At 42.5% G+C, this 26322-nt stretch overlaps 1 protein-coding gene across 2 annotated transcripts in view; it reads right to left on the reverse strand.

Annotated features, from left to right (window-relative positions):
• Positions 1-1923: 1923 nt before the first annotated feature.
• DNTT (DNA nucleotidylexotransferase) overlaps positions 1924-26322 on the reverse strand; it is a 36061-nt gene continuing 11662 nt past the window's right edge. The window contains exons 2-11 of one of the 2 annotated variants that reach the window (XM_033187378.1): positions 24492-24666; positions 23638-23766; positions 22236-22406; positions 20259-20330; positions 18579-18702; positions 14872-15004; positions 13636-13744; positions 8377-8619; positions 5041-5121; positions 1924-2876 (exon numbers count right to left, since the gene is read on the reverse strand). In XM_033187378.1, the coding sequence (XP_033043269.1) occupies positions 2790-2876; positions 5041-5121; positions 8377-8619; positions 13636-13744; positions 14872-15004; positions 18579-18702; positions 20259-20330; positions 22236-22406; positions 23638-23766; positions 24492-24666 (1324 nt within the window). In that variant the 3' untranslated portion in view covers positions 1924-2789. Of the gene's footprint in view, positions 2877-5040; positions 5125-8376; positions 8620-13635; positions 13745-14871; positions 15005-18578; positions 18703-20258; positions 20331-22235; positions 22407-23637; positions 23767-24491; positions 24667-26322 lie in introns of both variants that reach the window. The other variant, XM_033187370.1, reaches the window with a different exon arrangement.

Genomic DNA, 26322 nt, shown 5'->3' on the forward strand with positions numbered 1-26322 from the left:
AAATATTCAGGAAAAAATTCACAATGTTCACAATGTCTAGAATCCAATATAAAATTACCAAGCTTGCAAAGAGGGAGGAACATGTGACCCATAATGAGGAGAATACTCAGTTAATAGAAACTGACTCAATATTGACACAGATGATATCATTAGTAGACAAGGACATTGAAACAGTTACACTATATTCCAGGTATTTAATAAGCCAGAGGAAAAATTGAATATGTTAAATAGAAGCATGGAAGATAGTTTTTAAATCCTAACTCATAAATCTAAAGATGAAAACTATAATGTGTGAGATAAAATACTGGAGAGGATTAATGAAACTAGACATTGCAGAAGAAAAGATGAGTAAACATGAAGATACAGCAATAAAAATTACCCCAAATAAAACACAGATTTTAAAGACTGGGAAAAAAGTGAACAAATAGAGCATCGGTGATCCATGGCTTCTTACGTATAGTTGCAATGTTTTTAACAGATAATCAATCGACTTCCTACTTTATGTGCTGTATCATACTGTGCTTGCCTCCAAGAGTTCTTCTGTCAGCCATCAGAGGGCGCTCTGCTCCCAAAGTAGGAGGCACTGACGAAGGCTGAGTTCTGGTAACTAGGCACCACAATAATTGAAAAAAATTCTGGCCTACAGCACAAAAAAAAAAAAAAATGTCCAGAACTGATTAAAAATTCTGGCTTACAGAAAAACAAAAAAAAGAAAGAAAGAAAAACAAAGACATGGGCATTTGTGAAATATCCAACAGGCCTTTTCAAATAAGGAAAGTAGCATTTAGAATCTGTGAGGTTCTCTGATGGGGGAACTCCTCTGGCATGGACCTCCTGGGGTTATTGTGTGGTGGGGACCTCCAGAAAAGGCGACAAGGCCACCTGCACATTTCCCAAATGTCAGCCACCTGCGTCCCTGTCTCCTCATTCTTGCCACACCCCCATTCCACTGGTAATATTTCCTAAATGATTTCCCTGACCTTGAGTTGCTTTTCTTATGTAAATAAGCCTACTCCAAAAAGGAAGCTTTATATCACTATCATCAATAAGGAACCATTTTCGTAACACCTCTCGAACACGAACACCTTTCTAGAACATAAGCTTTATGCTTATAATCATACAGGCAGAGATTTTTGACAGCTTTGTTATCTTTTCTATGCCCTGTGCCTAGAAAAATGACTGACATAGTAAGCACTCAATAAATATTTATTGATTATATCAGTATGAAAATATTAATCTACTTACTACCTAGAATAATCTTGAATATCATAACTGAGAAACACTGGACAGCAGAAAAGACTAGAATACTGTGTGGATTTTGGGATTTGAGGTCAGTGGGGGTGACTGCTGTTCACCCTCTTGTTGTCCCCAGTTTTTTTTAGCCATCAGCTCAAGATGTGACACATACACACACAACCTGAGGCCCTTTCCGTGTGTTAGTTTCAGCCTGGACTGTCTTTACGTTCCAGAATGGGCAAAAGTTTTCACCCGCCACTTCACACCTATTAAGATAGCTATTACAAAACAGACAATGCAGAAGATAACAAGTGTTGAGGATGTGGAGAAATTGGAACGCTTGAGCACTGTTGGTTAAGAATGTAATATGGTGCAGTTGTTATAGAAAACAGTACAGTGGTTCCACAAAGAGTTAAACATAGTGTAGAATAACCATTGAGTCCAGCAATTTTATTACTAGGTCCCTACCAAAAGGATTGAAAACAGTGACTCAAACAGATACTTGTACACCAAAGTTCATAGCAGCATTAGTCACAATAGCCAAAAGGTATTGTATCTCCCAGTATTCTCTTCCCAGAGGGACTGGAAGGAAGGGAGAAGGGTCGTCATGGGCCTCCCAGCTCTTTAGCAGGCTGAAGACACGGAAGCAGCTGGAACAGATGACCTGTTAATTCCCTTCAAGGCAAAGGGTCTATGCCTCCTGGAGGAGGCAGGAGGAAAGAACAGGTCTGTAGCCTGGGAATTCCGAAATTTCCCTCAGCCAGGGCTCCCTCCCTTCCCTTGGGTACCCTCAGATGAAGAAGCCAAGAGAGATTGACTTCCTGAGAGAGACTAAGCCATAGGTGTAGACAGAAGCTCCAAGATGGAAAAAAGAGGGAGATATTTCTTTGGTGGTTGAGGACATTGTTTTTCTTTCAGCATGATGGCAGGGAGAATACATCCTTTACGTGGTGTTGTGCTGGGATGTTTAGGGAACCAGCTGTACGATGGCCAGGAAGAAGCAGGCACCGAGCCGAGCTGAGCCAGTCCAGAGGCAGCACCCCTCCTCCACAAGCTCTAGAAGGGACCCAAATCCCCTCTGGAATCTCTGCATCTTCTAATTAAGCCTGTTTGTCCCCTTAAGAGAAACTGTAAGCTCTTCATTCTTCCGCTTGGTTACACTTGTGTTTTAAAATAGTTTATAATATTTGAGTGAAGAAAAACAGATTCCATCATCTTGTTTCCTTCTGTTTTTATTAGAGATAGACAGTATTTCAGCTACACTGTGAACAAAGTGGGCTTTGATGAGCTTCCCTGAATCAGCCACCAATGACAACATCATTTCTCTTGAAAAATGCGTTGTGAATTCTACGCAACAGTCATAAACATGGCCTATTAGAACCTTACCCATTACCAGCGGCGCCTTCCCATGTTTCCAAAGCTATATATTTCTAGTAGCGATCTGCATTTCACTAAGACCTAAATAACCCCGAACTTTCCTATGGCATCTTTTACTAATACGAAGCATAATTTATTTAACTTGAAAACAATAGGGAAAAAAGGTTGACATTTTCCTAGGCATTTCTTTCCCATGGTTCAATATAATCCAATCCCAGATGCGCAAAAATTTCTTCTTCACTTTCTGCTTTGAGGAATATCCTCTGAAAACATAACAAGAAATATGTGCATTCAGATATTTTTCATAAGTGCCATGGCGTGGACACCGTGAAAGTGTTACTTACAAAACTGCCTTGTCAGAATGAATTATAGCCCAAACAGGAGCCCTGCTTCTGAGTATAAATGTCATTTTAAATGACTTTCCAAAATATGATACTAAATGAATTAAGGCAAAATCATAACAGCTTTAACATATTCAGCGAAAGCCATTTGTATATTTTTTCCTATGGGCCGTAGTTCTGAACCACAGCTATTTATTAGAACAACCTGATGGAGTTTAAAAGATAAACATTGAAGCTTGAGCCATACCCCAGTCCAACGAAATCAGAAGCTCAGGAGAGGTCTTGTAATCAATCTATTTGAACGCACTGGGTAATTCTAACATGCAGTCATAATTATGTACTGCTGGTAATTATAGGATACTTGTATGTGTTGGGTTTTCCTCTAGCTTTCCATGCTTGCCTCTAACCCCAGCAGGCTCCCACCCTGTTATCTCTTTAAGACCAAGCAGCTCTTCTCCGTCCCTTCTTATACATAGCCCAGTGCTAGGCACATAGAAGGTACTTGCTTACATTGAACTATTTAGAATGTATTAATTGGTAAGTGTTCCTTCATTGTACTATGTGAATCTGCCTTCACCCACATGCTTAGTGTCCGAGGCTTTCCTGCCAGCATCCACAGCCCCCTCTTCTCTGAGCAGCACCTGGATTTTTCCATGGGAAACCGCTCCTCTTGACTCTCAGTCCAGGAGGGTTAGGTGGAGCTGCTCCCAAATCCAAGAAGAAGCACATGACCCAAGTCTGGCCAATCAGAGCCACAGTAATGGGTTCAGGGATAGGCGCATGACCCAGTCCTGGCCAATGAGCACCAGGTAGGATTCTTGGGGAAACTATTAGGAAACAGGCTCTTCTCTGTTGAAGTAACTGGAAGAGTGGGACTTACGGGAAAACCTGCCTGTGAATAAAGGCAATACTGAGGGAAGCCTGCCTGAACACCCATATTTGGCTGCCCCTGAACCCTTAGATATTGCGGTATATAACCCAACTTCCCTTTTTCGTTTTTGTCACTTTAGATTTGATTTCTGACACTTGTAACTGAGACAACTCTAACTGAGTACACCTCATTTAGACTATAAGCTCCTAGAGGGAAAGGACCATTACTTTTTTTTTTTTTTTTTTTTCCTGACACAGAGTCTCACTCTGTTGCCCAGGCTGGAGTGCAGTGGTGTGATCTCGGCTCACTGCAGCCTCCGCCTCCCGCGTTCAAATGATTCTCCTGCCTCAGCCTCCCAAGTAGTTGGGATTACTGGTGCGAGCTGCCACACCTGGTTATTTTTTGTATTTTTAGTAGAAACGGGGTTTCACCATGTTGGCTGATCTTGAACCCCTGACCTCAAGTGATCCACCCGCCTCGGCCTCCCAAAGTGCTGGGATTACAGACGTGAGCCACTGTGCCTGGCTAGTACCATTACTTCTAGTTATTTTGAGTTTTCTTTCCCCTGGAGCCTATTTTGGTGTCCTTGATCACTGTAAGAAGAGTAGCCCTTAGTACTGTGGATTTAACAGTTGGATATTTAACTCTTCATAACTTCTCCAGTCATCTATCGTTTTGCTGAGGGCTAAATTGGATCATGACCACAGTAAGACTAGCACGTCAAATGAGTGACATGGCTGGTGAGTGAGACTGGCTGGCTGCTCATTTATGTCTCAGGGCAGCCCTGTTGCTCTCTTTCTTGCAGCAGACTGTTGTTAATGGCCTACGTGGCCACTCAGAATGCCACTGCCCCTGCATTTGAGGGGTACACAAGTAGTATTTGTGATTTCTGGGGATCCCTGGTTTACTTTGGAATTACTCATTGCCAACACCAAGGATATACCAAACCCGTTAATATTCACTGCTGGACTGGTTCTGGAAGCCCAATTAGCTCATCATCTTTCAGCCAAAGCTCTCGAAGTGCATTCTGGGCCAGGTGGAAACTGTGAGTCTATGGAAATCTTTCCTGCTGCCCTCAACTCTCATCAACTGGAAATAGAACACGCATAACAAAGGAAACCATACTTGGATACTAAAATCAGTTCATGAAAAGAGCTCGGGGGCCAGCCTTGGGGATGAGGATCAAAGTAGCCCATTTTAGGAAGAGAACTGTACCTTGGTCTTGTCATATAAAGCATGGTTATCCAGAATCATCTTCCGTTCATGTGTGGCATAGCGCCGGAGGTCTCTCTCAAACTGCTGGACAGGAGATAGTTAAAATAAATTATTAACACATCTAGAATGTCTTCAGTATTAGGTGGCTACATCCCTCTAGTGAAATATCTAACTCCACTAAACATTCTCAAAGTGATTTTCCTTCCCCATGGCCAAGTTCTCCGGTGACAGAGGTCTGTGCTCCCACGAGCACACTAGAATGTAAGCTCTGTGAGAGCAGGAACCTGGTTTGTTCTGTTCACAACCATATTCCCTCAAATAGTGCCTCACATGTAGAAGATGTATAGCAAATGTTTTATTGAATGAATAAATGAATAGCATGAGCATTGTACCAGAATAATGCCTGGTCCAGAGTGAATGCTGGATAAATACTAGTTTGGTGGGTTTTAAATGATTTGGAATATTGTTATTGTAAAAGAGGATGGAGGAGTCAGGGAACCCATTCCAGCTTGGATTTTGTCCCTTCCTGGCTGTGCATCCCCTGACAAGTCATCCAGACTCCCTGAATCTTGGTTGAGTGAATGAAAGGGTGGAGGAAAGACATGATTAAGGCTCCCTCTGGCTTTAACATCCTTTCACACGGAGATGCCATGAAACTGATGTTCTAAGTCATCCTGCTCCTGGATGACATCTCCCACGTCAGGAATGGGCTCTGAGACTGAAGAGAGCAACACATGAAGCCTAAGACAGAGGACAGGAACACCTTGGCAAAAGAGGGCAACGAATTGCCATGGAGACTAGTTATCCTGAGAGAAACGCAATCTAGAAATTTTGTCCTCTTCATGTGGGATTAGGGAGCAAGCCTGGGATACTGGTGCCCTCTAGTGGTAAGGAACAATTTGCTATTTTAGGAAAGCTAACCTGGGATGGGTGAGGAGATGGACTTTGCAATCAGAAGTCCTTTATTCACCCGGCTAACAAGCAAAAGAGTTTAGTGCTCTGCCAGTGCCTTGCAGAACCAACAGCAACAATTTCTGAGAACTCTGAGAAAAGAGACTAGAATGTGCTGAAAACATGTCCATATTAAAAATAAAATGGGCAAAGGTCAACCACTTCAGTCAGTGATGCTTAACTGGCATTACATTGCATAACCAAGGACTTCTTTCTGGAACTTTCCCCTTTCTCAATCAACTATGTGTTCCCAAAGATTTATGTCTATCAGACAAATTGCATTTATGGTATATTTTTTCTTTTCTTCCCCCTTTTTTAAGAATGAAAGGAGCATTTAGTTGTCAGTCAACATTGTGATTAGAGTAAGAAATCCCACTGCTAAGATGCTGCACTGAGTTAATTCCAGTCCAAAGCAAAGACACCTGATATTTAACCCAAGGCTGAGAACAATTAATTTCTGTTGTGTCATTCATCTGTATAAAACCCTCTACGAACTCATTTCACTCAAAGCAACAGCCAGCTACCTGGGAAAACAGGAGAAACAGTGTGAGGTGTCTAGTTGGGAGGGTGGAACACATGCAAGTGGGACTCAAATCACAGGTGTCCTCTCCTGTGAGTGAGAGGAGATGGGAACTACTGCTTATCCAGTACTGGCCACGTGCTGGCTTGGTGCTGAGGCATCACCTAATGTCTCTGCAACCCAAGGAAGTAGCTAAGGTCATCGTCCTCATTTTCCTGATGGGAAAATTGAGTTTTACAGGATATAGGGAACTTGTCCAAGATCACCCAACAGTAAGAAGCAGAGCAGGAGCTTGCAACCAGGTCTGGGATCAACTGGTACTCTTTCAAAAAAATTGTATAGCTCGATTTTATTTTTAATTAACATATAATAATTGTATGTATTTGTGGATCATATGATATTTTGATACATGTATATACATTGCAGAATGATAAAATCAGACTAATTAGCATGCCCATCACCTCAAACATCTACCATTTCTTTGTGCTAAGAACATTAAAAATCCTCTCTTTTAGGTACTTTGAAATATACATTTTTATTAACTATAGTCACCATACTGTGCAATAGAACAGAGCTTCTTCCACCTACCTGACTGTGTACTTCTTGACCCTTTTCCCTCTCCATTTTCTGCCCTCAACCCCCAGCCTCTGCTAACCACCATTCTACATTCTATTCTCTACTTCTACGCATTTGACTGTTTTCGATTCTACATATACAGAAACGAGATCATACAGTATTTGTCTCTCTGTGCCTGACTTATTCCACTTAACATAATGTTCTCTAGGTTCAACCATCTTGTCTCCAATGACAGAATGTCCTGTTTTCGAAAGGCTGTGTCATACTCCACTGTGCATATACCACATTTTAAAAATCCATTCATCTGTTGTGGATGCTTAGGTTGCTTTCATATAATATCTTGGCTATTGTGTATCATGCTGCAGTGAACACAGGAGTGCAGACCTCTCTTTGACACACTGAGTTCGTTTCCTTTGGATATATACCCAGAAGTAAGATTGCTGGATCATATGGCAGCCCTATTTTTAGTTTTTTGAGGAACTTCCATACTATTTTCCAAAATGTGTAATTTACAACACCACCAACAATATAAGAGGGTTCCCTTTTCTCCCCAGCCTCACCAACACTTGCTGTCTTTCATGTTTTTGGTAATAGCCAATCTGAGAGATGTGAGATAACATCTTATTGTGGTTTTAATTTGCAATTCTCTGATGATTAGAGATGTTAAGCAAGATGGCAATATCTACTTGCCATTTATATGTCTTCTTTCGAGAAATATCTATTCAAGTCCTTTGCCCATTTTACACAGGGTTATTTGTTTTCTTGTTATTGAGTCTTTTGGTTTCCTTGTATATTCTGGATAATGGCCCCTCATCTGATGTATGATGTGCAGATATTTTTTCCCAATCTGTGAGTTGCCTCTTCACTTTATTAATTGCTTCCTACTTCAATCCCCTTGCTGGTTTCTGTACTTCAGTGGTTCTCCCACTTGAGCTGCATCAGAAACACCTGGAGGCCTTTTCCAAACACAAATTTCCGGGCAGAACTCTCCAGAGATGCTGATTTGATTCCATAGGTTTGGAGTGGGGTAAAGAATTTCCATGTCTAACCTGTTATTGGGTAAGGCTGCTGCTGCTGGTGTTGGGGACCACACACTGGGAATAACTGTTTTAAATTAAATTTAAATTGACCATGTGTGGACAGGATGCCTTGATTTAGAGGTTTCTGGGTACTGCCCCCTCCCCTGTCACCCAGCCCCTGTTGCCATCATCTCTCCCCTGGGCCCAGGTAGACTCGACCTACGTCTTTCGGAAAGCTAACATCATCCCATGGGTCCATGTAGCGCTTACCCGTGAGCCAGTCCATCCCAACAGGGCGAAGGCACGACGCTCGTAGGGGCACATGACTAAATCCACACGGATGGCCTTCCAGGTCTTTCCCTGCCTGCTGGGCTGGTCACTGTCCACTCTTTGAAGAGGCAATTTGAAAATCAAAAAGCACTTTTGAAAATGATCCAAAGCATCAACCTTCCTGCTAGGCACCCTGAGCTTTTCAAATGTTGACTCCACAAGGTCATAATATAAAAGTAATCCCTGAAAAGAAACAGAATGGCGTCAGGAAAAGGCCCTGACGAAGAGGAGCCATGATTTTATACTGGATTCTTAACGAAATCTTCACAGATCTGAGCAGAATGTGGACATGTGTTTGATCTTTCATTAAAGGTCTACCCGCAAACACTAGGAGAAAACACTAAGAAAGTGGTTACATTATCTTCCCTTTACAGAAAAGAAATTTAGCGATGAGAGAGGCTGAGGCAAAGCCACTTAATGGCCAAACTGCAAGAAAATCTCCGTCTCCACTTCTGAACCTCAGCTAGTGCTCTGGGCTCTTCTTAGTCCTTTAAAAACAAACCAACCATAAACAAAAAGCCATGCTGCAGGAATTTGAGACCAGCCTGGATGACGTAATGAGACCTCATCTCTACATAAAATTTAAAAATTAGCCAGGTATGATGGCATGTGTCTGTAGTCCCAGCTACTCAGGAGGCTGAGGTGGAAGGATCCCTGGAGCCTGGGAGGTTGAGGTTTCAGTGAGCTATAATCACACCACTGCACACTAGCCTGGGAGACAGAGCAAAACCCTATCTCAAAAATAAATAAATAATAAAATAAAAAATCATATTGTTTCTGGGGAGGGCAGCTTTGAGTTAGTAGTGTCTGCTACAGTTTGGATGTTTGTCCCTCTAAACCTTATGTAGAAATCTGATCCCCAGTGTTGGAGGTGGAGCCTAACGGGAGGTCTTTAGGTCATAGGGGAAGATCTCTCATGAATGACTCATCCTCATGGTAATGAGTGAGTTCTCACTATGTCAGCAACCATGAAAGCTGGGGGTTACAAAGAACCTGGCTCCTCCCCACTCTCTCTTGCTTTCTCATTCACCCTGTGACCTCTGCATCTACCAGTTCCTCCTTGCCTTCTGCCATGAGTGTAAGCCCCGTGAGGCCTCACCAGAAGCAGATGCTTGGTGTCATGCTTCTTATACAGCCTGCAGAACCATAGGCCAAGTAAACGTCTTTTCTTTATAAATTACCCAGCCTCAGGTATTCCTTTATAGCAATGTAAATGGACAAAGACAGTGTCCCTTTATATTATACCGATGACTAGGTTTAACCTGCCCAAAGCGTTGTGGCTGGAGGCTGAGTCTAACTTTGGGGCAGGATGACTTGCTATTTCTAGGTAGCACTTCGGAGGCTCTTTCTCATGACAGTGTTACTCCACCTGCCTTGGAGAAAGTGGGATAAAGTTAATGACACGTGTCATCTAAAGTTGCCTATCCAGAAAGTGGACAAGTGATTCTAAGGTGTGACCAATCTAGTTGCCATTCTTGGTGGGAGCTCCTGATGGCACAGGGCAGATGTGAGAACGGGAGAGAGAAACATGCTGTCAACCGCTAAATCTGGCAACAAAAACAGCAAGTAACCCTCAAATAATGTCATCAAGTTACTGGGATGTGTGATTTGTTACCATGTACTCCTTAGGTTCAATGTTTAAAAGCTTTATCTTCAGAAGCATTTGGAAGGTTTGCTAAAGCGCAGTTTGCCGGCCTCTGTCCCCAGAGTGATGCAGGAGGGGGAGGGAGGCATTTCAGACAGGTTCCCAGGCAATGCTGGTGTTCCCAGGCCAGGACTACACTTTGAGCATCATTGGTAAATTGATTATTGTTAGGAGTCATGCTTTGCCTTTCTTCTACAAACCTGCACAAGACATTATTTCAATTCAAAAAGATACTTTTTATTTTGTTGACTTCAATAGAGGGAATTCTTCACCCTTCAACATCTTGAAGAACAAACACTATTTGAAGGGGGAAGCACTAATGCTAGGGAGGCCCTCTGGAGGAGGTGGGAGATGTTGCCCTAGTTAACCTCTAATCACCAGCTCAGGAAAACACATTTCTACTTTTTTAAGGAAACTTGCTAAAATTAGTACAGAATAGCAGCCTTTTGTGTAAATTTCAATCATGTAAATTTGAAAAAGGAGATATAAAAAATACGAAGAAGTCTCACATGAAAGCCAAATTTGTAATAACACACCTTCCCTTAAAAAAAAAAAAAAGAAAGGCCACAAAGCTGGATTCCTAATAGTAAACTGTGCTTGTCCTGTTGCCACATGGTGGAGTCACTTGGTGGGTGAGAGAAAAATGGGCCATTCTTTATTGGGCTTTTGTCTTGAATTTTGCAAGGTGTTTGAGAACGCATCCTTGAACGTAATGCTCCTGTCTGTGTGTTTAGAAGGTTATCTGCAGCAGGCCACAGCTGTCAAACATGCACACAATCCCTGATGCCACCTCTAGAACTCCAGCCCCGGCTATCTACGGGGCAGCCCTCTGGGCTCAGGCTTCCCCATCAATACCCACTGGTTGACTGAATATTTACATCAGCATGTTCTTTTATTTTTTCCTACCAGACACTGAGAAACTCCTGACTAGGAGGAGACATTTCCCTGCCTCTCCGTCCCTCCTGCCCTCCCCAGGGTACAGAGCGGCCAGTTCTCAGGACGAGAGCTGTGGGGCAGGAGTGAGATGCACTCAGCTTGACCTCCCACAGGAAGGATCCATCCGAATTTAGTCTCAGATGCCTTCCGAGGAGGGTCACATGGCTGAGTGTGAGGCTCTCTAGCCAGGATCCCTTCCCTGCCCTTTGCTTCCAATTCCCTCCAACTCCTTCTGGGAAGACTCGACGCCCAGTATTCAAACTCATGTCAGTTTCTCAAAGTGAATATGTTCTTTACCCTCCAATGTCTGTCAATACATTCCACCTCCCAGCAGTTCCATGAACTGGGGATGTGGCCACACGGAACAGTTAGGGTCCCATACCCAAGGTCTCACCCACCAGGCAGGAACCAAAACCAAAGTCATTTAACCTCCCCTCTTTGGGTTGAACCACTGGTGCCATTGAGAACTCAGGCTAATGGAGTCTTTGGGGATGGCAGCCCTCCCCCCAAGATCAATATTTCCAAGATTTTTGCTTCCCTGTCTCCCACCCCTGACCAAGGGGTTTCCTGCAAAGATCACATTTAGAGTCATCTGATGGGTGACTTGACCGGATACCATTGGTTATTCACTATGCTCTGCAGGTGTTTTGAAACACTGGATGCGTATGTTGTGCATGTTGTGAGAGAATGTGCATGTGTGTACCTGCACAGACTTTATAATCTGGAAAGCGCAGCTTTTGGTCGGCATGGCAGGGCATGGGAGTGAGGCAGAGGGGGAAATTAAATATGAAGAAGTCATCTGCCGATTTCACAACCGAGGTGTTGTGGGCAGGCCTGGAGCTGCAGGGGTCTAATCAGGGCTGAGACACCAAATTGCAAACTGCCCCACAGCTTCTCCCTGCTGTCAATGTTTGTCAGTGAGTGAAGGGGAAGAGTAAGCCCCTACCCAGTCCTGAGTCCCTCACCTAGCCCAGTGCCAGGCGCTCAGGCAGAGTTCAACAAATAATTGTGCACAAGAGATAATGATAATAGTCAGCACCATTTGTTAGGCTTTTACCATTCATCAGATACTGCACCAAGTGCTCTATCTGATTCTTTCATTTAATCTGCTCCTTTAATGAATGAGAGAAGCTTGTTGTTACCCCTGTTTTATAGACGGGGAAAGTGAAACTTGGAAAGATTAAGTAACCCATCCCAAGTCATATAGCTAGTGAACGGGGGGGCTGTGCTTTTAAAATCCCAAATCTAAAACCCACGTGCTTACATTAACATCAGCCTCTGTGCAGCGCCAGCATATAAAATGCCCATCCCTGCTTGGGGACCAGCAGTAAGTGTGACTTCCTTGAAACTAGGGAAAGACCAATGGAAAGAGGACTCTCTGCTGCTATCTCCCTACCCCATTCCAGTCTTTAATAGTGTTGGCATGGGGAGGGGAGGGTGCCTGTAGGACAAGGTCAGATAGGTTCATTTTTGCAGGGCCTCCAGGTACGGAGCCAGACAGCCCACTCTCCACCAGGCCTCAGTTAGCAGGGTCCACAAGCCATGCTCCCTTGTCTATCAGTGAGAATCTTTCGTTGATAAGAAAGATTGTCAACAAAATCTTGAGCAGACCAGTGGGCCACTTCGCTGACTCTTCCTTGTGCTGCCATCCCCTGGCTTTGTCTATTATGTTCACTCTTAGGGCCACTGGCTGCCCTGTGTTCGTTCCCCTGAGAGGGACAGAGGGGGTTGGGAATGGCTTCAGAGAAGAATTTGGATCTGGTTCTAAAGTTGAGTCTTCATTTCCAGTGCCCCTGGCCCTAGGGTTGTGTTTCTAGCTTTTATTTTCACTTTATCTGAGGTCTTCCTTTTCTGGGATATCAGTAAGCTTGGTCCACACCCAAGAGAAGCAAACTATTCAGGAAAGATGAAGCTGTGAGGAGAAACACCAGCCTATCTACAGGTCCCAAGAGTAGGACCCTCTGGTCTCTCTAGGAAGTGAGGCTCTCACTAGAGTCGGACAGGAGTCAGGGCCTGCATGTGGCTCTGGCTGCAGGGTTAGTTCAGCTTACTTTGGTTTCCTCCACCAGGCAATAGGCCTGTCACAAGTCTGATCTCTGCAATACATGGGGGCTTCTGAACCATGACCTCTGCAGGGCTCAGCTTGCCCTCATTAGTTTCCTTCATTCCATCTCAGTACAAAGTCAAGATGGTAATTGACCAGCATAGAATTCAAGGCACTATCAACACCTCTTAGACTGATTTTATCCCAGTCTTTGCAGTCCTGCCCCCTCACCCAAGCTTGCAGCTTTCTGGCTCACATTTCCCAGGTCTTTAGAATGCATGCTTTTCACTTTGTTTGGGTGCCTCTGTATGTCAAACACAAATGCATAGCCACCCTTGGCCCTGTTGGCAATAGGGTAAGTACAAATAAACAAGATACAGGACATATTCATAACATGTACTCTAGGACCCAAACAGGAAAGTCTTATTGTAGGTCATATGGCTTTGTATAAGCTGCTGCAAATAATTGAGAATTGATTAGACAGTCATTACACAATTATAAGGCAAGTAATGTGCAAAATTCAAGTGTTAACATAATGTATGAGTGTGCATGTATTTTTCATCTTTCTTCTCACCTTCTTTTCCCATAAGTTCATCACTTTCTGTAAAAGTTGTTGCTCTTCATCCTCTGTTGATCCTGGGCTGGTAATTAAAAAATCTACATCATGTCCCATCTTCTTACCCCTAATTTTCAAAAGCAGTATAAAATGGAAATCAATTAGATTTTAGTCTTCATTAAAAAAAATAACCTTTGTTTCTATACCCTATATTTAAGATTTGCAACATAGAAGGTTCTTGACATTTTTTTCAAGAAACAAAATATCCTTGGTTATACATCTTTATTCCTTACAAAACGAATTTATGACACAGAAAAAGTCATATATAGCATGTATGTGATTATGTATATCTGGGCAAAAAATAACAAAAAATTATTTATTCTACACACTCACACAAACCTACATGCACCCACACATACACACATAGAGACAAGCATGACAGCAAGCAAACCAAGAATTGTTATCACATAATACAAGGTAGCACTCTTGGAAGTATGACATGGAGTAAAGCCATTGTCTTAGATTTGATCTTCTCTTACTTTCTCCCTTGCCCAAACCTATTTGGTTAGAATGGCCAACAGCCACCAGGTAAGAGGGCTGGAGAAAGAGGTGGTGGAGGCTGTGGGAGGAAAGAAATCCCTTTCTGAAATGTAGGCCTCAATATCCAACAACCACACACATCCGTGTGAAGCGTTCACTCATTCATGAATTCATTCTGTCAGTCATTTATTGACTCAACCAAGATTTCTTGAGCACCTACTTTGTGCTAGGCATCATGCAATAGTCTTGCTGAGAACTAAGCTCTACAAACTTAGTGCAGAAACCACACACAGGAACAAATCACTGTAACTCTGTGGATCAAGGGCTTTGCAGGTATTCAGGGAGCATGGAAGAGGGGGCTCTAATCCAGCATGGAGAAGGAGGGAGTCAAGGAACGCTTTCTATAGGAGGTGCCATCTAAATTGAGTATTAAAAAATGAGGGGAAGTCAGCCAAGTGACAATTTGAGGAATGGCAGTCAAAGCAGAAAAGTCTGAGTAAGCAAAGCAACAAGGCAAGAAACAGCTCTGAATGTGTAGGGGATGACAAGCCATTTGGGGTTGCTGAAATGAAATGTGAGGGGCAGGAGACAAAGCTGCAGCAAGAAGCTGGCACCAGATCACAAAAGGCCTTTGTGCCATTTCAGATGCCTGTCCGAGTCAGGGAGCCACTGAAGTATTAGGGCAGAGGAGGCAAAGCCACCCAAGTTATTTACCTCCGGAACCCTCCTGTCATGGTGACGAAAGCATCCGGAAGAAATGCCCAGACAGCCTCTTTAACCAGCGCACTGACAGCCTCTGCTTCTGCCCTGGTCACACAGCTGACAAGGTCTTCATAATACAGAAATCCTGAGAGGCCATTTGACAGGTCAATGAAGAGAGCGTGTGAAACAACCAGCCCTCAGTGGAAGGGGATTCTGTCCCCACAATAGAGCTAACATGACTACAGGCATCAACACCAAAATCCATTTCCATGGAGACAGGACAACCCATGTGGTTCTCCTGGTTGTGAATTTTGCAGGGTAACATTGGATCTTTGCTTTCTAACCGAGAGGCTCACAATTTCCTAAGAAGGAGACAATATTTCACATCCCTCTGGAATCCAAACTGTTCAGATCTGACTTCCTACCGAAGAACCAGCCTTCTTGATCAATAAGCTCTGTCCTACTGTTTTTTAAAAGGTAACACATAAAGATCTGGAGTTGGAAGGTGATGGATCCATTAAAAAATTAAGGTCAAGAATAGGAGCAGGGTAGATGTGTGTCTGAAGCAAGGCAGGAAATATCTTAGGTGGTTTAGCTTGTTGCTTCTTTGCCTGACCAGCATGAATTAATGGAAGTTCAGAGTTGCTATGATGAAAAGCTAACAACTTGGTTTCCACAGAGCGGTGTGGAGGGAGATTTGGAGGGGAAGAGCAAAGGAGAAGGGAGGCTTATCTCCAAGGACTGGGGTGAAGTATTGGCGAGGAGATGAGCCCGGTGATTAGATCCATAGAGCCTGAGGGACATAAAATCATGCTTCCGTATCACTGCTCTCCTATCTAGGGTCTCCAAGAGGGGGCCATTCAAACTCTGTTTGACTCTAATAATGGGGAACTCTGATACCTCCAGAGGAGCCTGTTTCCTAATTGTAAACTCTGTTGCGCCAGTTCTTTCTTTTGAAAAGCCTAAGTCTACTTCTGTGTGATTTCACCTACCACTGGCCCTCTGAAATGACAAGAGTAAATCTATTGGTCCTTGTTTCTCACTGTGGGATTGTGGAAGGGAGGCAGCAGGGTGGCCATTTGGCTTGCACACCCTGCCAAACTTCCCATGTTATCTCTAATGGAGACAGTCACAGAAATATGCTGGCAAGACCAAGAGAAAATGGCATTCATATGAACACACCTATAAACTGTGTCCAATACCAAACCACACCACTTGTGGAACACTACTTTCTTTATATCAATATGGATACTTATTTTTTATTTTTATAAAAAGCCACATTTCTAAAAATTATTGCAACATGGCCATTTTTGTGAGCATGAGGAGTTGGATCTAAGAAGTAATGCTCTGTTAGGCTCTAATGCAGAAACCTGTCATCATGACTAAGATTCAAAGCACAACTCACTGGGTAACCACAAACACCTGTGCTTATGCAGTGATATACATGATCCAAAAGTCATGATTCACAACTATTTCTTTAAGAAGATGTGCAGGTATCAGGAATGAACGTGTAAGACTATGATGATTTGTTGACATCCATGAAAGTAATTTAATTGACTTTCCTTTTTGGTATGGCAGGGTGACTAACTTATCACAGGAAACTTATCACACAGCATAAGGTTAAATATGTGCTGCTATAGTTCATAAATTGACTTTTCAAGGCAAATGTGGCATGTGCATGCTCAAGCCTCAGGGAACTGCAATCAAGTGCAAATATAAGTAAAACTTAATCAGGTTATCCATCTGACCCATGAATTGTCCTTTCAGTGTGTTCAATTAGCTTACCCTTCACAGTATTCTAAGCTATTCCCATTGACAATTCCATTCAGTGTAGTGCTGCTCCAAGGGGTGCCTATAACCACTTGTGGGGGTATAAGTATAGTGGGAGGGCATTCCTTGATTTCTGCATAGAACTGGTAGCATTAAACAGTTTCATGGAAATCACTGATTGACTAAATGAATAAAGCTGCTTCATTCAAAGGGTTGGAAAAGCTCAATAGGAAGAGAAAAAATCCAGTTTACAAAGCTGGGGAATTAGAAGCCCTTAGATCCTGAGAGCACTGGACGTCATTTGATAAGGGTTTCATCCAAGTGAAACACTATATTGCTTCCCAATTTCTCTCTAAGCATTGAGAGTCTTTACTCATCATTCCAAACCACTTACTTGCTACTTATGTTTAATACTTATTTAAATTTATTTTGAATGGCATCTTGAGAACTGGTGTAAATCATGCTTATTAAACGTGTGCTTTCAGGGTCCTGGAATATAAATACTGGATCTTTTTTTCTTAGATTCTTTTATTTCCTATGTGGCATTGTATGATCAGCAATCTTTCAAAGATGAGCAACTTTACAAAAACATGAGTAGGGGTCTTCTGTAGCATCACTGATAGGACCTACCACGATTGGATTTGCTTCCTCTACCATTGCTTGCTTTTGTTTATTTGTTTGTTTTTGTCGTTACTTAAACAGAAAATCTCTGTCTACCTTTTTTTCCTGGTCTTCTCTGGCAACAGATTTTCTTACTTTCACATCATTAAAAATCTGGGGCCAGGTGTGGTGGGTCACACCTGTAATCTGGGCACTTTGGGAGGCCAAGGCAGGTGGATGGCTTGAGCCCAGGAATTCAGGACCAGCCTGGGCAACATTGGTGAAGCCCCATTTCTACAAAAAATTAGCTGGGTGTAGTGGTGCACACCTGTGGTCCTAGCTACTTGGGAGGCTGAGGTCGGAGGATCACTTGAACCCAAGAGGCAGAGGTTGCAGTGAGCCTTGATAACACCACTGTACTTCAGCCTGGGCAAAAGAGTGAGAACCTGTCTCAAAAAAATAAAAATTAAAAAAAAAAATGATGACTTCATTCTCTATAACTCCAGGAGCCATGGTGCTGGGGACTGTGGCTGTGACTCCTTTTGAATCACAACTGTGTTGTATTTTTATTGCCTGTTAAAAGTAAACATTTTTTTTAAACACAATATTTTTGACACTGTATTGTCATCCCTTCATTTTTAAAAAACTTACTGGGAGCCTCATAAATGGAAGTGACTAGGCTACCTTCAACCTCTGAGAGGCCCTGCCAGGCTTTCAGGTGGGTGATGACAGCACTCATGTCCCACCACAGTCTTCACTTAGGCTAAAGAGTCTTGGTTGGGTACATCAACCCTGTGCCTAGATTTCTACCACTTCCCTTCTATTTTCCTGGTGTTTTACAGTTTCTAGAGCATCTTCACATTTGTGCCAGGCAACAGCTCTAGTTTGTTCAAGCAGCCAACCCTTCTGTCTTTGACCCTTCACCCACAACTCTTACCCAGGGAGAAAGCCAGGACCCAATGTCCAGAAGAGTCAGTAAGGACCAGATCAGCAGCACAACCTGGCTTGACATTTGGATGAAGGACCACCAACAGCCACCATGGAGGGTGCCTTTGCTTTGTGCTAGACACAGTGCTGAGGCATTGCCTGCATTATCTGATTGACTTCCCAGCTAAGTATCAATGTTATCTCCCTTTTATAGATTAGGTAACTAAGGTTCAAAGATTTTAACTAACTTGCTCAAGATCACACAACTGGAAACTGCTGTAGCTAGGATTTAGATCCAAGCATCAACGGACATCAGAGAAGTGTCCCAGCTCTCCCAGATTGGAGTTGCAGTGTAATTGACTTAGAGCTCCACCACCACCCGACCAGCCCATAGCAACAATGACTTTTAGGAGAGAATTTACCTGCTCTCTGCATTCGTGTAAATTTCAGGCTTTCGTCCGACCTTACTTTACTCAGAGTTCTGAAACCCATCCTGAACCACTTCTCAGAAGTCTTCAACCCCACTCCAAATACAGAAGTAAAGAGCTAAAATGGAGGGAAGGTATGCTATCAGTCTCTAAAATAATCATTATAACATCCGAGTCATGACCCTTTCTAGGTCTCACGCAACGAAGAAAAAGTATAAACACTCTTTGACCTAGTTCCTCCTGAATATGACAAGCAGGTGGGTGATGGTCATTTTTAAGGGCATTTTTGTTTCAGATGAGTCCTTTCTTGACATGTGGCATTACAAAATGAAACAGAAGTAACAAGCAGGTTCTGGCACTTGTGCAGGGCTTAGGTGTAGTCTAATGGATGGCCTGCCTGTGCTGTCCATGAGTGATACGGTATCTCTATAGGGCTCTCCACTTTGCTGGGTCTCTTACCGACACTCGTGCTCTGCATAGGTACCCTCGCATTTTGAAAAGAGATGCTCCTATAGGTTATATAGTTTCTCCACCATCACACAGGTGAGAAGTGGCACAGCCCAAAGTTAAACCCCGGTCTATTTACACTCCAAGCCTGTGCTCCTGCTCATGGCCATATTTTAGGCCTGTACATCACGTTTGCAATGAAGGGACTGGTGGAAGTCCCTTCCACCTGCAACTCTAAGGCAGGGAAAATTGGGAGGTGATAAACCCTGCTTCCAATTAAATGGAGAGGCAGTAAGGAGATTTTCAGACACAAATCTGCTCTTTAAGAGCAGTTCTGTCCTGTCCCCACCAACCCCCCGTGATCCTCATGTCCCATGATGTTTGTACCCATGAGTGACAGACTCTTGGAGGGTAAGGCAATTTGTACATCACCATAGCATGGCAATTATCTGGGCACCTGAATTTATTTAGGCATTTTCTTCCTAGACCAAAGCTATGGACTGAATTCCCCCTCCCAACCCAGTTTGTAGGTTGAAGTCCTAATCCCCAGTATGATGGTATTTAAGACAGGGCCTTTGGGGTCATGAGAGTGGGGCTCTCATGATGGGATTAGTGTCTTTTTGTTTGTTTTGTTTTTGAGACAGTCTCACTCTGTCACCCAGCCTGGAGTACAGTGGCGCTATCTCAGCTCACTGCAACCTCTGCCTCCCAGACTCAAGCTTTTTTCATGTCTCAGTCTCCCAAGTAGCTGGAGTTACAGGCATGCCCCACCACACCTGGCTAATTTTCATATTTTTTAGTAAAGATGGGGTTTCACCATGTTGGCCAAGCTGGTCTTAAATTCCTGTCTTCAAGTGCACCCCCCTTGGCCTCCCAAAGTGCTTGGATTAAAGACATGAGCTATGGTGCCCGGCCCAGGATTAGTATCTTTATGACACCAGAAAGATTGCTTGTTCTTGCTCTCTCTCTCTTGCCATGTGAGCAGGGGAGCATGTGAGGACACAGCAAGAAGCCAGAAAGAGAACCCTCACCAGAAACTGACCCTGCTGACATCTTGATCCAGAACTTTCAGCCTCCAGAATGGTGAGAAAATAAATTTCTGTTGTTTAAGCCAACCCATCTCTGTATGTTGTTATTGCAGCCCAAGCTGACTAATACAACCAGCCAGAATAAGTAATAAGATTAACTGAAAAGCTATTTGCAATAAATATATGTAAAATCACTTACTTTGAAGGATTGATATCGTTCATCATTTAACACAGCTTTAACTTCAGAACTTTCTCCATCTTCAATAATCTCCTAGTGGATAGTTGAAAAATACTTTAAATTAGTGATGTTGGACAATTACTGTCTAAGACTCTCAAATTCACGGATCTAGTTGCTTGGTTTCTCATGAAATGTGCATGCATCGCATCCTGGGGTATTTCCTTAACTGATCTGGAGAAAACAAGACAGTTCTCTATAATCTTGAAAATGCTAGCTCATCATATACCCAAGGACCCCTTTATGATCCTTAGGAACAAAGATACAAATGGTTAGGGTCCAGATCTACAGAATTCCAAACCAAAATTTTCGCTGAAAAATGTATGTCCAAATATTGGTAATAATTTTCTCTTAAATGAATATGACCACTGAAATAAGAAGACTTTTCCATTGAGAAGGTTAATTTTGGACCCATCAAAAAGCCAATCTACATTCAAGCCTTTGTAATATCTAGCTCAGAGCCCCTCTCCTCTGAGTAGAGTTGGGATAATTGTTATTGAATAATATACCTTGCACTTGACTATATAGAAACTTACTACCAGATGACCGACTTGCTTTGCTGGGGAATCCCTAAACACCGTTCAATAAATAAGCACAACCTCCAGCGCTCTCCCTGGAGAGAAGTAGAACCAACTCCACTTGATGTCAAATGCACCGCTGCTCTAAGGTGGCGCCCCCAGGTGGAACTGAGGTCCTCCACGCAGCCTCTGTTTGAAATCAGACCATTACCCTGCTGTCAAGCTTGTAAGTCACTTGAGTCTTTCACTGTGATTAATAACAATATGGGAGAGTTCTGTTCCTACTAACTGGCTCCATGTAACTCCAGCTGTGATAATATTAGGGTATGGATTATACATAACATGCCTCTATCTATCTATATGTTATAGTACGTAGCTAGTTAGCCATGAGCGGAGTAGGAGAGGGCTCCCCGCTCCAAACCAGGAATGTCAGGCGACCATCAGGTGATGGTCCAGCAGTTATCCCACTATGGCTCTAAAATGATAATTGGTTGCAGCTGGTGCTAGAGAGAGGCAATTCCCTGACGGTCTGGCAGTTATCACACTATAAAATGATAATTGGTCACAGCTGGTGCCAGGGAGAAGCAATTTCCCAATAGATAAAAACACTTGAAATTGGTAATCAGCAGCTTCCAATAAAATCTCAGGAATTGGGTGAGTGGGCATGAGCATGCACATTAAGAGACAAAATGGCAGAGTATGATTTTCTGGGGCATTCCACTGGAAAAGGGAAGAATGCCTCAGGTGAGCATGCATACAACTCCAGTAGACACACTGTGCGTGCACCCCTCCCAAGCACAAGGAGGGCACTGTGCACGCGGGTGACTCACCCTAAGGGAAGAATCACGGGAAAAGGGATACAGGACCCCGGAAGTAAGCCAGCGTATAAAACCCCAAGTCAAAAGGTCAAACGCTGCACTTGCCTTCCAAGTTGCCCACTTGGGTCTCTTCCAAGTGTACTTTCCTTTCTTTCCTGCTCTAAAGCTTTTTAATGAACTTCCACTCCTGCTCTGAAACTTGCCTCAGTCTTTTTCTGCCTTATGCCCCTCAGCCGAATACTTTCTTCTGCAGAAGCAATAATTGGGGTTGCTGCAGACCGAACGGATTCACTATCAGTAACTCTGACACCTGCCACCACTAACGTATTTTGGTGCCATGTGACTAGGATATTCACAACCCCTAATATATACATACATATATATATATACACACATACATACATATATATGCACATATATATATAGTCTAAATAAACACACACACCACACACAGAAACAGGAGAGAGAGAGGAATGTGTATAAAGGAAAATTTGTGATGTACACCACATCTACATAGTTGACAGGAAAATCTGTTAGCTACATCTCTCTCTCCCCCATCCCCACCTACCAATTGGGAAGTGGGACAAATCCCATTTCACCCTTACCTCTATGATACACTTCACCTTGGACCCCAGGCAGGGAATTCCTTCTGTGTCCTTCATACTGATGATTGTGAATGGCAGAGATTTCAATACAGAAGCTGCTCTCATAAATGTCACACAGGAGTCTTCATTTTCTCTAAACTCACAATTTTCAGCCAGTATATCAAAGGCATCCTAAAGGATAAAACCAGATAAGCAAGAGATCTGCTTCCAAGCCCCTGAGTCAGTGATCACTCACAAAGGCCTCTTGCTCTCCTTTAAATATTGGAATACCACTTGAGTGTTTCCTTCTAGGTCAGGATGGGGTCTCCCATACCCTTGTATTCCTCTCCTGTGTCATGGAGTAAAGTTGAATTGAAAACACAGGTACCAGAATGCATTATACAGAAACTTGGAGTACACTGCCATTAAACATTCACAGATGATTTAACTAAAGAGTGCTTTGGTGCTCACAGCATCTTGCTAGTCATGACTCAGCATAATCCCTCCTTCTGTACTATCTTCCCACTAGCCTGTGGCTAGAATTCTGCCTTGATCACTGAGCATCCCTGTAAAACACAGCGCTTAACACAGGCTTGTTGAATGAATGAGTTTAGTCATAGGCACACTGACCCAGAGCCAGGATTATTTAAGGTAGGGCATGTTTGCATTTCTAGCAGGGGAGGAAGCCGCTGCAGCTGTGTGATACCATGCTCAGCGTATCCAGTAACTACAATTTCCTGGTCTTTCCAACACAGACATAGAGCTGGAAGTCTAGAAATGAAAAGCTCTGTATTGATCTACTACTACATGTTTCATCCAGCTAACCACTGACTCTAGGTTAACAGACAAGCAGTTGTGAGCTTTTAGTGCCAGGGCCGTTCAAAACACCATGACCAATCTGAGGGCTGAGTGGAGCTTTAGATATGATCTATCCAATTTCTTTTTGAATAGATGAGGAAACAGGCTCAGAGAGAGAAATTGACTTGCCCAAACTAGTGACTATCAGAAAGGCTGGAATCTAGGTTTGCTCAATTTTTTGGTTTCCCAGCAAAGGCTGTTGATGCATTGTTGCCATTTCTATGTAATTTACTCTTCCTATGTTTTGGACTAATTCCAATATTTGGTTTTTCAGAATATTTGCCTTTGACAAGCGTTGTGCCCATTAATGACAACTCTCTGTAAATAGTAATCTACTGTCTCTAAAGAATATAACCTAAATGTATTTGTCCATTTCCAGGAAGGAAGGAGACCCATTCTTGATAGAAAGAAGGATAGAAGGATCAGAGATCAGGCCAGGGCTGTGGGTAGGTGGGAGGAAAACTTCCCCAGGTTTTCAGAAAAATTTATAATGTAATTTGCGGCTCCATGGAAAGAAGCTGCACGCCCTTCGTTTGCCCTGGGTATTGATGTAAAGTCCTGTTACCGTGAATATCTGGTTATAGTTGTTTAAAGTGGTTCTTCTCTGACACGCATACTGGGAGATCTTTTGTACAGCAGTTGGTGGAGTCTTCGGGAGGCCTGGATTGGAGCTATCTGAATAGTCTCTTCTCACCTAAACAAATGCATAAGCATCCATTTTCAATAAAAATTAATAGTAATAATAGATATGTATGGAAAAATTTGGAAGTAGATGTCTGTGGTTGGAGGATAAAATTATAGGAGACTCAAAATTTATGTTATATACATCTCTAATATTTGAACTTGCTATTATCAACATGTATTATTTTTGAAATCTGAAAAAAAACATGAAAAGACCTATCAATTAAATATCATCTTCCTTTTCTATGAACTTACGTACTTATGGTTCAACCCCTCTTCCCAAAGATTCTAGCACAATTGCTCAAATATTTGGAATTGAGAGCTTAATTTTTGTTTTGTTTTCTTTTGTTTTCTGAATAATCACAGTAAGAGAAAAAAAGGAATCTCCTGCTTTTCTGGCTGCCAGAATATCAAGGTTTAAATGTTTTGAAATATTTGTTTATAAATGTGTTCAGGAAAATAGGTATCACTCATAAGGTGCCTACTATACTTAACACACTGTATTAAGTGCTTTACATGTATATTATTCTAATCTTCATGACCATTTTGTGAGGCTGGCATTATTGTTATGTCATGTTATAAAGGAAGAAACTGAAGCTTAGTAAAGCTAAGTGACTTGCCCAAGGTCACACAGGAAGTAAGCAGAGAATCTAGGGTTTACCCCAACTCTGTTGATTCTAAGCTTATGTTCTTAACCATCAAGCAAAGAACAGTGAAAATCACACTCATGACACTTACAACAAGCTGGTGTTTTCCTGTCATCTCCACGGGTTTCCCTGCTCCTATACATTCTATCAGCCAGGAGACATCAAGGAGTTCTGGTTGTGAGCTGACTTGTATTTTCTGTACTTGAAGCCACTCCAGAACGTCTGAACCTGAGTTGTTCTCTGCTACAATGTGGGTGACAGAATCACTGCAAAATGCAAGACAGAGTTACCAGTTGAAGCATCTTTCAAAAATCGGAAGGTCTCCTCTTTCCTCAAGGTTTCTGAGCATTCCATCTGCTGGAGAAAGACACACACTAGACCTAACCATAGATATGGAGAATTTAGGCCTGCATGCAAGTGAATTCTCTCTACATTAATTAGTGTGGCAACAGTGGTCTGGATTACATGTCAGATGCATGAAAAATAAAGACAACATTAGCAGGACTGAGGTGTTGATGGAAAACCAAGGTCCAGATAAGATGGAAGATGAAATTGCTCTTAAAGTAGCACCTAGCATTCCACATGAGGTTTTGGCATGCTGCTCCATTTTTACTAGTGGAGGACTTTAATAATCCAAAGACTTTCAAACTTGTTTTACTGTGACCCACAGTTAGAAATACGTTTTATATCATGATCCAAAGTAAACATAGAAATAGGTGCAGACGTAGCTATTCTTACATGGATTAAGCAACTGTCTTAATCCATTTAGGCTGCTTTAACAAAATACCTTAGACTGAGTAATTTATAAACAACAGAAACTTATTGCTCACAGTTCTGGAGGCTGGGAAGTCCACGATCAAGGGGTTGGCAGATTTGGTGTCCAGTGAAGGGCCATTCTTCATACATGGCACCCACTATGTGTCCTCACATAGCAGAAGGGGAAGGCAGCTCTCTCCGGCCTCGTTTTTAAGGACATTAATCTCATCCACTAGGTGGAGCCCTCATAACCTACTCACCTCCCAAAGGCCCCACCTTCTAATATCATCGCCTTGGGGATTAGGTTTCAATTTATGAATTTTGGGGTGACACAAATATTGAGACCATAGAAATATCCCATTAAATGTTCTCACAGTTTATTATTAATAATAAATTAATTATTTATAACCAGCCTTCAAGAAATTTTGCTTTACATGTTTTCAAAGTCTGGACAGGGATCTTCTTCTTAGCGGGTACTTAGCACTTACCATGTTTAAGGCATTGGCCAAGTGCTTTACCTACAGCATCTCATTTAGCTCCTCAATAAGTGTTACATCATTCACACTTCAAAAATGAAGAAACTGAGGAACAGAGAGGTCAAGTGACATTCTAAAGGTCACACAGCTGGCAAATGATACTCATCTTTTTTATTGTTTTTTCTGGGCCAGATACGTTATTTCTAGTTTTTAATAAGTCTTCATGGTCAGCCTTATATTACTGCACTCAGTGATTTTTAAGATCCTTTCAGTTCAAATAGTCTATAAATCTGAGCAATAGCATGAGCACACAGCATACCCAGGCATCAAAGAGAAAACACAGCAATATTTTCTCTTCCTCCTCCTATTTTGTTTCCTTGATTTCCTCTTTCTCTATCTTCTTTTTTTGATAGAATCTGATTCATGAGGTATTTTTTTATTTACTATTATACGCACAACCCTAGATTCCTTGTGATAATGGTGGTGGTGATGGTAGTAGGAGGAGGTTGGGTACCAAAGAAGACAAAGGAAGTTCCTGGACATTAGTATGTTATGTGAAACAGATGGCTTATGGTGTGAATTACGACAAGACATGAGGCATGAAGATCTGCCGTGTTCAGAGAAGGAAAAGAACATGGTGTGAGCTGGGAGAGGCAGCTGGTTGGTGGAAGAGCTGTTTCGTGTCTAGTC

The sequence above is a fragment of the Trachypithecus francoisi genome, unplaced genomic scaffold (genome assembly GCF_009764315.1).
Source record: "Trachypithecus francoisi isolate TF-2019V2 unplaced genomic scaffold, Tfra_2.0 Contig01579, whole genome shotgun sequence".
NCBI lineage: Eukaryota > Metazoa > Chordata > Mammalia > Primates > Cercopithecidae > Trachypithecus > Trachypithecus francoisi.